General features: G+C 53.6%; 1 protein-coding gene across 1 annotated transcript in view; it reads right to left on the minus strand.

Annotated features, from left to right (window-relative positions):
* Window positions 1-15665, minus strand: part of LOC135406023 (neurofilament medium polypeptide-like) — a 187087-nt gene extending 171422 nt beyond the window's left edge. The window contains exons 1-9 of the mRNA XM_064640549.1: window positions 15174-15665; window positions 13940-14067; window positions 12482-12606; window positions 11567-11625; window positions 10812-10871; window positions 9239-9406; window positions 6373-6540; window positions 3507-3674; window positions 1094-1261 (exon numbers count right to left, since the gene is read on the minus strand). Of these exons, the coding sequence (XP_064496619.1) occupies window positions 1094-1261; window positions 3507-3674; window positions 6373-6540; window positions 9239-9406; window positions 10812-10871; window positions 11567-11625; window positions 12482-12606; window positions 13940-14014 (991 nt within the window). The 5' untranslated portion in view covers window positions 14015-14067; window positions 15174-15665. The remainder of the gene's footprint in view (window positions 1-1093; window positions 1262-3506; window positions 3675-6372; window positions 6541-9238; window positions 9407-10811; window positions 10872-11566; window positions 11626-12481; window positions 12607-13939; window positions 14068-15173) is intronic.
* Window positions 15666-15915: the final 250 nt, after the last annotated feature.

The following is a 15915-nucleotide window of genomic DNA, read 5'->3' on the forward strand; positions in this document are numbered from 1 at the left end:
TGGAACCATAACACTGATGCTTCCTCCTTGAGAGGCAGACCAGCTCTCTGACACAAGGATGCCCAAAGGCTCTGATTTAAACTCCCTGCCAGAGGGTCTCTTCTCAGGGCTCTCCTCTGGGTGCATATTTTCCTTCCTCACTCCCCCTCAGAAATCCTCAGCTCACAGGAATTCAATTCTGTGATGGAGGTACAATCTGCAAATGGTTTTCCCTTTGCCCTCTGTCCTTTAGCAGGGAGGGAACAAGAAACTCGGAGCACATTTTCCTCCCTTTTCAACCCCTCATTCGTGCTTTCTGTAGCTCAATTAAATATGGCTTCAGCTTTGAAAAGGGGGCCACAGGCTTCATTCTAAGGCCACAATGGCCTGAGCCATCAGGAGGTCAAGGGGTTGCCCTGGACTGCTCTGGGCTGCTCACTGCCACAGTTTTGCTCCTGCAGCAAGAACAGGACCCCCAGGCAGGTGAGGCCCATCTTGTCTCACCTTTCCCTGCCCGGGGTGCAACAGGCTGTGCCCCAACACACACTGTGTCCTGCCTGAGCCAGGCCCAGGAGCACCACCTGGGGCTCAGCAGGCCCACTGGGGTGTCTGTGCCCCCGCTCACTCCTTCCCTTCCCAGCACCAGCTCCTTCAGGGAGAGCTGTTCTCCACAGGCCCCTGTGCTCAGAGACACCTGCAGTGCTCATGGAGCTGGGTCTCCTTGGGGATCTTCAACAGGAAGAAAAAGGTTGGGATCACATGTGCCCCAACACGGCCCCAGGAGTGGGGAGTGGGAGAAGGGGAGTGGGGAAAGGGAGAGAGATGCTGACAGGACTGCAAGGGGGGAACCTTAACAAGGATCAGGGGATCAGAGAACTCAGCACACACTCTCTGCAGAGATGAGGGAGACAAGTGTGGCCATGACCACCTGCAGAGAACACTTCAGCAGGGAGCTGTTTCAGGGTCAGGCAGCACAAAAGCTGTGCCCCATGTCAGGGCTGTCCTTCTCCATCCCCTTTGAGGAGCTGTGCAGGACAAGCTTTCAGAGTGGTTTGCCTGTAGAGCAGCTTTGGTGTTGAGAGAGATGGAAGTGCTTGGGAATGGCCCTGCTCACCTTGTTCCTTGTTCAGGTCTTCTACGAGCAGCTGAATAAGGCAATTTGTGGATTCCTGCCCTTTCTGGAGATCTTCACGCATAGCTTTCATTTCTTTGCAGAGCTGCACAAGGGTCTCCTCCATCCCAGATCCCTGAGACTTTGAGGGATTTCCCTCCTCTGTCTTTCCTGTGAAAAAAGACAGGTGTCAGTGGGAGACTGACACTGCTCCCTTGAAGGGGAGACCACCTATCAGGGACATGGAGAGTGTTTTCTCTTCCAGCTTTTGTCTTTGGAAAGGAGTCTCAGCACCACCGTGAGCCCTCAGAACCATGGGCTTGGAGCTCCTGTGCTGCTGGGGAGGAGCACTGACAGGAAGCCCCCTGCCCCCTCACTCCCCAAGGGCCTGGCCACGGGGGAGAGCCCAGGCCCTGCTGATTTCCAAGGGTTCCTTGAGGGAAGAACATTGCCCTGCCCCCATGCCAGCTGCAAAGAGCAGGGACAGACAAACAGCTGCCTTAGAACCTGGGCAGGATGGGAGCCAGCAGAGCCCAGGCTGTGCTGGGCAAAGCCACTGCCGGGGCAGCTCTGCACCCTGGGGGCCTGGACACCTGCCCAGGGCTGGGAAATACAGCAGAGCACTTCTGGAGGCCCTTGGAAGTGGGAATTTACGGACAGATGGGACTATTTGACCTCACTGTGCTGGGCCCTCATGCACAACAGGCCTTTGTCTCTTCTCTTTGTTCGGTAGGGTTTAGTTTCCAGGTAGTGTGGGCAAGTCCTGGCCCTCACCTGCACGGAAAGGCTTCTCCCTTTTGGCCCTGGAGGAAAGCCCAGGAGGAGATTCCTCCTTTAGTGGTCTAGGGAAGGAGAGGAAATCCCAGAAGTGCTGTGTTATGTCTTTCAATCTTTACCAATTTCGAGGGATACCCTCTGCTAGAGCGGGACATGAGGTCAAAGAGGGACGTCCCTCTGACCAAAGTCACCCCACCCCAAAGGCCTCCTGCTGTGCACTGAAGGGGTTCTGCAGGTAATGTGCTCAGGGGAGAGACCTTGACTGGCTTTGCCTCTGCCAGGGGTAACACAGAAGGCAGCAGCTGGGACTCACAGGGTCTCCTGCTGCCAAGGTCCCTCAGTGCAGTCTGGGCAGTGACAGCCCCAACAGCGACTGTGACCTGCAGCCAGGCTGGAGAAAAGTGGCTGCCTCTCCCTCCAGTGCCCAGGGGGAAGAAGATGGCCACCCTTTCCTTTCTGGTCCTCTGATTTTTCCTGTCAAGCCCTCGACCCCCAGGATGAGGGGATGGGGTGGACATTCATCACAAAGCTCCACGCCCTGGCTTTGGAACCATAACACTGATGCTTCCTCCTTGAGAGGCAGACCAGCTCTCTGACACAAGGATGCCCAAAGGCCCAGATTTAAGCTCTCTGTCAGAGGATCATCTTCTTATAACTCTCCTCTGGGTGCATATTTCCTTCCTCACTCCCCCTCAGAAATCCTCAGCTCACAGGAATTCAATTTTGTGATGGAGGTACAATCTGCAAATGGTTTTCCCTTTGCCCTCTGTCCTTTAGCAGGGAGGGAACAAGAAACTTGGAGCACATTTTCCTCCCTTTTCAACCCCTCATTCGTGCTTTCTGTAGCTCAATTAGATATGGCTTCAGCTTTGAAAAGGGGGCCACAGGCTTCATTCTAAGGCCACAATGGCCTGAGCCATCAGGAGGTCAAGGGGTTGCCCTGGACTGTTCTGGGCTGCTCACTGCCACAGTTTTGCTCCTGCAGCAAGAACAGGACCCCCAGGCAGGTGAGGCCCATCTTGTCTCACCTTTCCCTGCCCGGGGTGCAACAGGCTGTGCCCCAACACCCACTGTGTCCTGCCTGAGCCAGGCCCAGGAGCACCACCTGGGGCTCAGCAGGCCCACTGGGGTGTCTGTGCCCCCGCTCACTCCTTCCCTTCCCAGCACCAGCTCCTTCAGGGAGAGCTGTTCTCCACAGGCCCCTGTGCTCAGAGACACCTGCAGTGCTCATGGAGCTGGGTCTCCTTGGGGATCTTCAACAGGAAGACAAGGCTGGGACCACATGTGCCCCAACACGGCCCCAGGAGTGGGGAGTGGGAGAAGGGGAGTGGGGAAAGGGAGAGAGACGCTGACAGGACTGCAAGGGGGGAACCTTAACAAGGATCAGGGGATCAGAGAACTCACAGCACACACTCTCTGCAGAGATGAGGGAGACAAGTGTGGCCATGACCACCTGCAGAGAACACTTCAGCAGGGAGCTGTTTCAGGGTCAGGCAGCACAAAAGCTGTGCCCCATGTCAGGGCTGTCCTTCTCCAGCCCCTTTGAGGAGCTGTGCAGGACGAGCTCTCAGAGTGGTTTGCCTGTAGAGCTGTTTTGGTGTTGAGAGAGATGGAAGTGCTTGGGAATGGCCCTGCTCACCTAGTTCCTTCTTCAGGCCTTCTATGAGCAGCTGAATATCACACTTACTGGATTCCTGCCCTTTCTGGAGATCTTCACGCATAGCTTTCATTTGTTGGATGAGCTCCTGGAAGTCCTCCTTCATCCAAGATTCCTGAGGCTTTGTGGCCTCTGCCTCCCGTTCTTTTTCTGTGAAAATAGACAGGTGTCAGTGGCAGACTGACACTGCTCCCTTGAAAGGGAGACCACCCATCTGCCCTAAGAATGCTCAAATCCTCTGTTGTCAAGTCTCTCCTTCAGGGTCTCTTCTCAGGCCTTCCTGCAGGTTGTCTTTTTAACTCCTCTCTCCTCCTGAGAAATACTCACCTCAGAGGAATTAAACCTTGCACTCAAGGTGCAACCTGCAAATGGGCTTTTTAGCCTTATATCTTTGGGCAGGGAAGGAACAAGAAACTCACACTCAGGTCCCTCATGTCCAGCCTGTTTACTAATTTGTGTGCTCCACACTTCTTTTTCTTTAGAGAATCCTTCCTAATTCAACAGCCTTGGAAAACAACTCACTAATTCCAGAAAAACGGGGCTGGGGAATTCCCAAGCTGATGCACTGTGGGCACCATCAGTGATCTCTTGCCCATCTTTCAAATCCTTTCCCACCAGGATTTTGCTCCAGGAAGGAGCCTTGATCTGTGTCCTGCAGCTCCAGTCTTCCTTGGGACATGGAGCCTGTTTTCCAGGTTTTGTCTGTGGAAAGGAGTCTCAGCAGCACTGTGAGCCCTCAGAACCATGGGCTTGGAGCTCCTGTGCTGCTGGGGAGGAGCACTGACAGGAAGCCCCCTGCCCCCTCACTCCCCAAGGGCCTGGCCACGGGGGAGAGCCCAGGCCCTGCTGATTTCCAAGGGTTCCTTGAGGGAAGAACATTGCCCTGCCCCCATGCCAGCTGCAAAGAGCAGGGACAGACAAACAGCTGCCTTAGAACCTGGGCAGGATGGGAGCCAGCAGAGCCCAGGCTGTGCTGGGCAAAGCCACTGCCGGGGCAGCTCTGCACCCTGGGGGCCTGGACACCTGCCCAGGGGTGGGAAATACAGCAGAGCACTTCTGGAGGCCCTTGGAAGTGGGAATTTATGGACAGATGGGACTATTTGGCCTCACTGTGCTGGGCCCTCATGCACAACAGGCCTTTGTCTCTTCTCTTTGTTCGGCAGGGTTTAGTTTCCAGGTAGCGTGGGCAAGTCCTGGCCCTCACCTGCATGGAAAGGCTTCTCCCTTTTGGCCCTGGAGGAAAGCCCAGGAGGAGATTCCTCCTTTAGTGGTGAAGGGAAGGAGAGGAAATCCCAGAAGTGCTGTGTTATGTCTTTCAATCTTTACCAATTTCGAGGGATACCCTCTGCTAGAGCGGGACATGAGGTCAAAGAGGGACGTCCCTCTGACCAAAGTCACCCCACCCCAAAGGCCTCCTGCTGTGCACTGAATGGGTTCTGCAGGTAATGTGCTCAGGGGAGAGAGACCTTGACTGGATTTGCCTCTGCCAGGGATAACACAGAAGGCAGCAGCTGGGACTCACAGGGTCTCCTGCTGCCAAGGTCCCTCAGTGCAGTCTGGGCAGTGACAGCCCCAACAGCGACTGTGACCTGCAGCCAGGCTGGAGAAAAGTGGCTGCCTCTCCCTCCAGTGCCCAGGGGGAAGAAGATGGCCACCCTTTCCTTTCTGGTCCTCTGATTTTTCCTGTCAAGCCCTCGACCTCCAGGATGAGGGGATGGGGTGGACATTCATCACAAAGCTCCACGCCCTGGCTTTGGAACCATAACACTGATGCTTCCTCCTTGAGAGGCAGACCAGCTCTCTGACACAAGGATGCCCAAAGGCTCTGATTTAAGCTCCCTGCCAGAGGGTCTCTTCTCAGGGCTCTCCTCTGGGTGCATATTTTCCTTCCTCACTCCCCCTCAGAAATCCTCAGCTCACAGGAATTCAATTCTGTGATGGAGGTACAATCTGCAAATGGTTTTCCCTTTGCCCTCTGTCCTTTAGCAGGGAGGGAACAAGAAACTCGGAGCACATTTTCCTCCCTTTTCAACCCCTCATTCGTGCTTTCTGTAGCTCAATTAAATATGGCTTCAGCTTTGAAAAGGGGGCCACAGGCTTCATTCTAAGGCCACAATGGCCTGAGCCATCAGGAGGTCAAGGGGTTGCCCTGGACTGCTCTGGGCTGCTCACTGCCACAGTTTTGCTCCTGCAGCAAGAACAGGACCCCCAGGCAGGTGAGGCCCATCTTGTCTCACCTTTCCCTGCCCGGGGTGCAACAGGCTGTGCCCCAACACACACTGTGTCCTGCCTGAGCCAGGCCCAGGAGCACCACCTGGGGCTCAGCAGGCCCACTGGGGTGTCTGTGCCCCCGCTCACTCCTTCCCTTCCCAGCACCAGCTCCTTCAGGGAGAGCTGTTCTCCACAGGCCCCTGTGCTCAGAGACACCTGCAGTGCTCATGGAGCTGGGTCTCCTTGTGGATCTTCAACAGGAAGACAAGGTTGGGATCACATGTGCCCCAACACGGCCCCAGGAGTGGGGAGTGGGAGAAGGGGAGTGGGGAAAGGGAGAGAGACGCTGACAGGACTGCAAGGGGGGAACCTTAACAAGGATCAGGGGATCAGAGAACTCACAGCACACACTCTCTGCAGAGATGAGGGAGACAAGTGTGGCCATGACCACCTGCAGAGAACACTTCAGCAGGGAGCTGTTTCAGGGTCAGGCAGCACAAAAGCTGTGCCCCATGTCAGGGCCGTCCTTCTCCAGCCCCTTTGAGGAGCTGTGCAGGACGAGCTCTCAGAGTGGTTTGCCTGTAGAGCTGTTTTGGTGTTGAGAGAGATGGAAGTGCTTGGGAATGGCCCTGCTCACCTAGTTCCTTCTTCAGGCCTTCTATGAGCAGCTGAATATCACACTTACTGGATTCCTGCCCTTTCTGGAGATCTTCACGCATAGCTTTCATTTGTTGGATGAGCTCCTGGAAGTCCTCCTTCATCCAAGATTCCTGAGGCTTTGTGGCCTCTGCCTCCCGTTCTTTTTCTGTGAAAATAGACAGGTGTCAGTGGCAGACTGACACTGCTCCCTTGAAAGGGAGACCACCCATCTGCCCTAAGAATGCTCAAATCCTCTGTTGTCAAGTCTCTCCTTCAGGGTCTCTTCTCAGGCCTTCCTGCAGGTTGTCTTTTTAACTCCTCTCTCCTCCTGAGAAATACTCACCTCAGAGGAATTAAACCTTGCACTCAAGGTGCAACCTGCAAATGGGCTTTTTAGCCTTATATCTTTGGGCAGGGAAGGAACAAGAAACTCACACTCAGGTCCCTCATGTCCAGCCTGTTTACTAATTTGTGTGCTCCACACTTCTTTTTCTTTAGAGAATCCTTCCTAATTCAACAGCCTTGGAAAACAACTCACTAATTCCAGAAAAACGGGGCTGGGGAATTCCCAAGCTGATGCACTGTGGGCACCATCAGTGATCTCTTGCCCATCTTTCAAATCCTTTCCCACCAGGATTTTGCTCCAGGAAGGAGCCTTGATCTGTGTCCTGCAGCTCCAGTCTTCCTTGGGACATGGAGCCTGTTTTCCAGGTTTTGTCTGTGGAAAGGAGTCTCAGCAGCACTGTGAGCCCTCAGAACCATGGGCTTGGAGCTCCTGTGCTGCTGGGGAGGAGCACTGACAGGAAGCCCCCTGCCCCCTCACTCCCCAAGGGCCTGGCCACGGGGGAGAGCCCAGGCCCTGCTGATTTCCAAGGGTTCCTTGAGGGAAGAACATTGCCCTGCCCCCATGCCAGCTGCAAAGAGCAGGGACAGACAAACAGCTGCCTTAGAACCTGGGCAGGATGGGAGCCAGCAGAGCCCAGGCTGTGCTGGGCAAAGCCACTGCCGGGGCAGCTCTGCACCCTGGGGGCCTGGACACCTGCCCAGGGGTGGGAAATACAGCAGAGCACTTCTGGAGGCCCTTGGAAGTGGGAATTTATGGACAGATGGGACTATTTGACCTCACTGTGCTGGGCCCTCATGCACAACAGGCCTTTGTCTCTTCTCTTTGTTCGGCAGGGTTTAGTTTCCAGGTAGTGTGGGCAAGTCCTGGCCCTCACCTGCATGGAAAGGCTTCTCCCTTTTGGCCCTGGAGGAAAGCCCAGGAGGAGATTCCTCCTTTAGTGGTGAAGGGAAGGAGAGGAAATCCCAGAAGTGCTGTGTTATGTCTTTCAATCTTTACCAATTTCGAGGGATACCCTCTGCTAGAGCGGGACATGAGGTCAAAGAGGGACGTCCCTCTGACCAAAGTCACCCCACCCCAAAGGCCTCCTGCTGTGCACTGAAGGGGTTCTGCAGGTAATGTGCTCAGGGGAGAGAGACCTTGACTGGATTTGCCTCTGCCAGGGATAACACAGAAGGCAGCAGCTGGGACTCACAGGGTCTCCTGCTGCCAAGGTCCCTCAGTGCAGTCTGGGCAGTGACAGCCCCAACAGCGACTGTGACCTGCAGCCAGGCTGGAGAAAAGTGGCTGCCTCTCCCTCCAGTGCCCAGGGGGAAGAAGATGGCCACCCTTTCCTTTCTGGTCCTCTGATTTTTCCTGTCAAGCCCTCGACCTCCAGGATGAGGGGATGGGGTGGACATTCATCACAAAGCTCCACGCCCTGGCTTTGGAACCATAACACTGATGCTTCCTCCTTGAGAGGCAGACCAGCTCTCTGACACAAGGATGCCCAAAGGCTCTGATTTAAGCTCCCTGCCAGAGGGTCTCTTCTCAGGGCTCTCCTCTGGGTGCATATTTTCCTTCCTCACTCCCCCTCAGAAATCCTCAGCTCACAGGAATTCAATTCTGTGATGGAGGTACAATCTGCAAATGGTTTTCCCTTTGCCCTCTGTCCTTTAGCAGGGAGGGAACAAGAAACTCGGAGCACATTTTCCTCCCTTTTCAACCCCTCATTCGTGCTTTCTGTAGCTCAATTAAATATGGCTTCAGCTTTGAAAAGGGGGCCACAGGCTTCATTCTAAGGCCACAATGGCCTGAGCCATCAGGAGGTCAAGGGGTTGCCCTGGACTGCTCTGGGCTGCTCACTGCCACAGTTTTGCTCCTGCAGCAAGAACAGGACCCCCAGGCAGGTGAGGCCCATCTTGTCTCACCTTTCCCTGCCCGGGGTGCAACAGGCTGTGCCCCAACACACACTGTGTCCTGCCTGAGCCAGGCCCAGGAGCACCATCTGGGGCTCAGCAGGCCCACTGGGGTGTCTGTGCCCCCGCTCACTCCTTCCCTTCCCAGCACCAGCTCCTTCAGGGAGAGCTGTTCTCCACAGGCCCCTGTGCTCAGAGACACCTGCAGTGCTCATGGAGCTGGGTCTCCTTGTGGATCTTCAACAGGAAGACAAGGTTGGGATCACATGTGCCCCAACACGGCCCCAGGAGTGGGGAGTGGGAGAAGGGGAGTGGGGAAAGGGAGAGAGACGCTGACAGGACTGCAAGGGGGGAACCTTAACAAGGATCAGGGGATCAGAGAACTCACAGCACACACTCTCTGCAGAGATGAGGGAGACAAGTGTGGCCATGACCACCTGCAGAGAACACTTCAGCAGGGAGCTGTTTCAGGGTCAGGCAGCACAAAAGCTGTGCCCCATGTCAGGGCCGTCCTTCTCCAGCCCCTTTGAGGAGCTGTGCAGGACGAGCTCTCAGAGTGGTTTGCCTGTAGAGCTGTTTTGGTGTTGAGAGAGATGGAAGTGCTTGGGAATGGCCCTGCTCACCTAGTTCCTTCTTCAGGCCTTCTATGAGCAGCTGAATATCACACTTACTGGATTCCTGCCCTTTCTGGAGATCTTCACGCATAGCTTTCATTTGTTGGATGAGCTCCTGGAAGTCCTCCTTCATCCAAGATTCCTGAGGCTTTGTGGCCTCTGCCTCCCGTTCTTTTTCTGTGAAAATAGACAGGTGTCAGTGGCAGACTGACACTGCTCCCTTGAAAGGGAGACCACCCATCTGCCCTAAGAATGCTCAAATCCTCTGTTGTCAAGTCTCTCCTTCAGGGTCTCTTCTCAGGCCTTCCTGCAGGTTGTCTTTTTAACTCCTCTCTCCTCCTGAGAAATACTCACCTCAGAGGAATTAAACCTTGCACTCAAGGTGCAACCTGCAAATGGGCTTTTTAGCCTTATATCTTTGGGCAGGGAAGGAACAAGAAACTCACACTCAGGTCCCTCATGTCCAGCCTGTTTACTAATTTGTGTGCTCCACACTTCCTTTTCTTTAGAGAATCCTTCCTAATTCAACAGCCTTGGAAAACAACTCACTAATTCCAGAAAAACAGGGCTGGGGAATTCCCAAGCTGATGCACTGTGGGCACCATCAGTGATCTCTTGCCCATCTTTCAAATCCTTTCCCACCAAGATTTTGCTCCAGGAAGGAGCCTTGATCTGTGTCCTGCAGCTCCAGTCTTCCTTGGGACATGGAGCCTGTTTTCCAGGTTTTGTCTGTGGAAAGGAGTCTCAGCAGCACTGTGAGCCCTCAGAACCATGGGCTTGGAGCTCCTGTGCTGCTGGGGAGGAGCACTGACAGGAAGCCCCCTGCCCCCTCACTCCCCAAGGGCCTGGCCACGGGGGAGAGCCCAGGCCCTGCTGATTTCCAAGGGTTCCCTGAGGGAAGAACATTGCCCTGCCCCCATGCCAGCTGCAAAGAGCAGGGACAGACAAACAGCTGCCTTAGAACCTGGGCAGGATGGGAGCCAGCAGAGCCCAGGCTGTGCTGGGCAAAGCCACTGCCAGGGCAGCTCTGCACCCTGGGGGCCTGGACACCTGCCCAGGGGTGGGAAATACAGTAGAGCACTTCTGGAGGCCCTTGGAAGTGGGAATTTATGGACAGATGGGACTATTTGGCCTCACTGTGCTGGGCCCTCATGCACAACAGGCCTTTGTCTCTTCTCTTTGTTCGGCAGGGTTTAGTTTCCAGGTACTGTGGGCAAGTCCTGGCCCTCACCTGCATGGAAAGGCTTCTCCCTTTTGGCCCTGGAGGAAAGCCCAGGAGGAGATTCCTCCTTTAGTGGTGAAGGGAAGGAGAGGAAATCCCAGAAGTGCTGTGTTATGTCTTACAATGGTTACCAGTTGTGAGCGATACCCTCTGCTAGAGCAGGACGTGTCTCTGGTCAAAGAGGGACGTCCCTCTGACCAAACTCACCCCACCCCAAAGGCCTCCTGCTGTGCACTGAAGGGGTTCTGTAGGTAATGTGCTCAAACCTTGACTGGCTTTGCTTCTCTCAGGGATAACACCTCACATCCCAGTGTTCCCAAGGATGAGCACAGACAAGAGGAATGGGATCAGCACTCTTACTTGTTCCCTCGCAGATCTCATCTATGAGTTTCTCAACCAGCTTCACACCAACTGTATCAGCTGGGTATCAGGGTCACATGGAAATAAAACAAAGAGAAAAAGAAGACATTTAACAAGGACTTTTCCCTGAGGAACTCCTGGAATGCATTGAGCAGGTTCTGAGGCAGAACACACCACCCAGCTGGCCCTGGAACCACAAGGTCCTGTGCACCAGGAGCCCGACAGCAGCGCTGGGGGGGCTCTGACCTTCGAGGCCACTCAGGCTCTCCTGGCCAAGAACCTGTCTCGGCTGCCACAGCATTCAGGCACCACACAGGTGCCTCAGCACAGTCCACCAGAACAGAGACACCCCCAAAGTGTGAGACACTCCTCCTCCACACTGCACGAGTGGAGAGGGACCTCCCAGGGCCCTTCATTGTCCCTTGGCCTTTTCATTTGGGCCTGTCTTCTCAAAGACTTTCAGATGACCACAGGCAAGAGGAATGGGATCCAGCACACCAGCTTATCAACCCAAATACTTCTCTTAGGGGACACTGCCACCAGCTCTCCATTTCTGCCCACTGGTTCAAACAGAAAGAAAAAGAAAAAAAGGAAACTTCACTAGGACTTTTCCCTCCAGATTTCAAGAATGCATGAAGGAGCTTCTTTGGGACACGTATCCCTTATACTATTCAAACCTCTGATGTACTTGGGGTTTTTAAAATCACTTATTTCCCCTTCTGTCACTGTCTAAACAGAAGAAACACAACTCTTACCAACTGTTCCAATGCCTGCCATGCTTCTTCTCTCCCAGGTCCTTTTCTCAGGGTTCGCTCTGCAATGCAAGGGAATAGGGGAGCAAAATCTATGGGGTGGGCACAGGACTAGAGAAGAGAAGGCAGCTGAGAAGATCTGGGGGGGCAGCCAAGAGAGACAGGAGGCTGTGAACTGCCAACCCTTTGCCTTCCCTGGGGTTTGCTGGAACAAGGGCTGAGCCCTGCTGCTCCCCTATGATCCACCCCAGGGCCTTTGCTGGGCTTTATGAGAGCCAGGGACGAGCCTGCCTGGTGTGAATTTAGGAGGAGAATAACACTGATGACACACCCGTGTTTCGGCTGTGCCTCAGCCGTGCTCACCCCAAGTCAAGGACCTTTCAGTTGCCCATGATCTGCCCGGGAGGAGCTGCACAAGAAACCAGGAGGGAGCACGGCCAGGACGGGTGACCTGAATGGGCCAGAGGGATATTCCAGAGCCCAGAACATCATGCCCAGTACATGAACTGGGGGAGTTGACTGGGAGGTGCCTCCCAGGGACGGGCTGGGCATCAGTCAGCGGGTGCTGAGCAGTTCCCTTGTGCATCACTGGTTTTTCATGGCATTTATTCCTCTCAGTACTTTCCCTTTTCATTCCTGTTATCGCTATTACTATTGTTATTATTACTGTTATTATATTTTACTTTATTTCAATATTAAACTGTTCTTTTCTCAACTCACCAGTTTTACCTCCTTCTGATTCTCCTCTCCCATCACAGGGGTGGGGATGATGGGAGGGAGCAGCTGTGTGCTCCTTAGTTGTTGGATGGGCTTAAACCACAGCAGTCCTTTTTGGTGCCCAATGTGTGCTCCACCAGCGCTCAGCCTTCCAAACCATTCCACAGTGCCATGAAAACCCCTCACTCCCAGAGCTCCTACCTCCCATCCAGCTCTTGGGCTGCTCCAGAGTATTTGGTCACAGAAGCCGCTGTGACCAAGGACACCCTCTGCCAGGAGCTGTCCTGCTGAGGCTCCCCGGGCATGTCACGGCCCAGGACCTTCACCTGGAGAAGAGAAAAATGGGAAGAGCTGCAGGAAAACCACGAAGCTCCAGAGCTGAGAGCTCAAAGGGCTGGGCAGGGTCTTCTCCTGCCCCCACCCCCTTAGAGATGAGCTCCAAAATCCAGGCCCTGGTGTGGGAAACTCCCCTATGGTGCTCCAGAGGAGACTTGGGAGTGGAAAGTGGAGGGTTGGTGTGTGATACTGGGAGCACTGGGGGGAGCCAGAGAGCCATACTGGGAGCACTGGGAGGGAAATGAGAGCGCTGGGGGGGACCAGTGAGCGATACTGGGAGCTCTGGGGTTGCACTGGAATTTTTAGGCCCTGAACCCCACAATCTGATGGCAAACAGGGCATGTAGCTTAAGTTAGGGGGATTCAAGGCTCTGGAGCATTAATTTTGGGAGCTGCAAGGCTCAGAAAGACAAATTTTGGGAGCTCTGGGGCTCAGAAAGAATGATTTAGGGGGCTTTGGGGCTGAGAAACTGATTTGAGGGGTTTTGGGGCTCTGGAACACTGATTTCAGGAGCTTCTGGGCATAAAAAGCCCTTATTGAGGGATCTTTTAAGCTCAGAATCAGCAATGTAGGGAGTATTTAAGCTCAGAAACACCCATTTAGAAACATTTTTTGGTCCAGAACACCAATTTAGGGAGCTTTGGAGTTGAGAAACACTCTTCTGGGAGATTCTGGGCTCAGGAATATCCATTCAAGGAATTTTTGGGCTTCCAAAAAAACTTGTTTAGAGAGGGTCTTGTTCAGGAACCCTGATTTAGGAAGCTTTGGGCCTAGGAAACACACGTTTAGGGAGCTTTTAGGGTCAGAGCCAGTGATTTAACGAGCTTTTGATGTTCAAAGCATTGATTTTGGGAGCATCTGGACCAGAAGGACCAATTCAGGGAGCTTTGGGGCTCCAAAACCCCCTCTATTGGGTTCATGTGGCCAGGTTTTGGTAGCGGGGGGGCTCCAGGGGTGGGTTCTGTGAGCAGCTGCCAGAAGCTTCCCCCATGTCTGGCACCACCAATTCCAGTGGCTCCATCTGTTGTGCAGAAGGAATTACAGCCAGAGAAGAGCAGAGTGAGAACAGATGAACAGCTCTGCAGACCCCCAGGGCAGTGCAGGAGGAGGGGCAGGAGGTGCTCCAGGCACCAGGGCTGAGATTCCCCTGCAGCCCAAGGAGGAGCCCACGCCAGAGCAGGGGATGCCCAAAAGGAGGATGTGGTCCTGTGGGAAGCCTGTGCTGGAGCAGAGTCCCTGCAGGGACCTGGGGATCCCTGGAGAGAGGAGCCCCCGCTGGAAGAGGTTTTCCTGGAAAGACTTGTGGCCCTATGGGGGACTCACCTTGGAGCAGGGAAGGGACTCCGACTCCTCTCTCTGAGCAGCAGCAGGATCAGGCTGTGATGTTTTGGATCCCATTCTGGTCTCCCTGCACCACTGAGGAGGAGGAGGGAGGGTCTGGGATGGAGGGGCTTGGGGGGAAAATTTTTGTAAGATTTCTTTTACCTCTCATTATCCTGCTCTGATTTTGTTGGTAATAAATTCAATTAATTTCCCCAATTCTAGTCTGTTTTGCCCATGATGTAATCAGAGAGGGATCTCTCTCTGTCCTTATCTCAGCCCATGACCCTTTTGCTGTATTTTCTCTCCCCTGTCCAGGTGTGGAGGGCAGTGATAAAGTGGCTTTGGTGGGTGCCTGGCACCCAGTCAGAGTCAACTCACCACACACCCATCTGGGGAGCTTTTGGGCTGAGTGACAGCGATTTAGGGAGCTCCTGCATTCAGAAATACCCATTTTGGGATCTTTGAGGCTCAGAAAAAAAGGTATAGGGAACTTGTGGGCTCAAAACCTGCAATTTCTGGTTTTCTGGGGGCTCAAAAACCTCCACTCAGGAGCTTTTGGTCTCAGATACTGCAAGTTTGGGAGCTTTTGATCTCAGAAGCAGTGATTTAGGGAGCTTTGGGGCTCAGAAGCATCCATTTAGGGAGCTTTTGGTGCCTCAAACACTGATTTAGGGAGATTTGGGGTTGAAAACCACCAATTTTTGGGAGCATTTGGCTCAAAACCACTCATTTAGGGAACTTTTGGCCTCAGAAAGTCTCATTTAGGGAGCTTTTGAGCTCACCCAATTCCAATTTAGGGAGCTCTTGGTCTCAGAAACAAGTATTTATGGATCTTTTGGAGCCTGAAGCAGCAATTCAGGTAGCATGTAGGTTCAGAAAGAGGGATTTAGGGAGCCCTGGTGCTCCAAACCACCAATTTAGTGAACCTTGGGCCTAAGAAACCCCAATTTGGGGAGCCTGAGGCTCAGAAAACCTAAGTACCAGTATCCTGGTATCAGGAGCTTTGGGTCAGGGAGAGCGATTTGGGGATATTTTCAGCTCAGAAAGAGCGAATGAAAGAGCTTTTGGGCTCCAAAAGACCAAGTGAAGCAGATTTTGGGCTCAGTAGCCCCCATGTAGGCAGCTTTGGAGCTCCAAACCAGCGATTTAGGAAGCTTTTGGGCTCAGAAACACTAATTTCGGGAGCAGAAGTAGCTCCACGGGGGGAAGGGTGGGAGTGAGGGGCTGCACTTACCTGGAAGAAGGTCGGGACGAAGCGGCTCCGCAGGGAGCACCGGGGAGCTCCTGACGCTTATATTCCTCCTGTCCTACCCCACTCCTACAGGATCCACCCCTGCCCTTTATGCCCTGGCACCCCAGTTCTCGGGTTTACACCAGTTTCTCGGAAATCCCTGGAAACCGAAAGCGAAAATGCTCCGAGCAGGGGGCGGCTCCTGGGGCGGGAGAGGAACGGCAGAGCCCCGGGGTCCCCGCTGGGGTGAGGGGGGCACAGCCAGTGGCCCCTGCCTGCTGCAAATTTTAACTGCTCGCAAGTAGGGGGTCTGCCCAATTGTGGGCAGTTAGGATAAAGGGGAACTATGGCTTGCCTGAATGGATAAGATCAGAGACTGACAGGGAAAGCCGGAAAAGAAGGGCTTTTAGCACATAGCAAAAGTAATCAATAACATTGCAAGGGAGACAGGAGATGGGTGGGAGAACATAGTTGCTTGAAATGATAAAGCTTTATGTAATTATAGTAATTACTCTATAGTAATAAAAATAGGGATAGGTAACCGAATGTGTATTTAGATAAGGCAGATTTCGTACCAATTCTCAAAGAATGTGTATGACAGATAATTTTTGAAACTTACTCCTTCCAAATGTATAAAAGCTGTTGTTTTTTGTTACTTGGTGGGCATACACTTGGAGGGGAAACCGCCTGTGTGACCCCGGCCATAATTACAAGTGTTTTAAATATTGTTTAAGGATTTCTTCGA

Source organism: Pseudopipra pipra, chromosome W (genome assembly GCF_036250125.1).
Source record: "Pseudopipra pipra isolate bDixPip1 chromosome W, bDixPip1.hap1, whole genome shotgun sequence".
In the NCBI taxonomy this organism is placed as follows: Eukaryota; Metazoa; Chordata; class Aves; order Passeriformes; family Pipridae; genus Pseudopipra; species Pseudopipra pipra.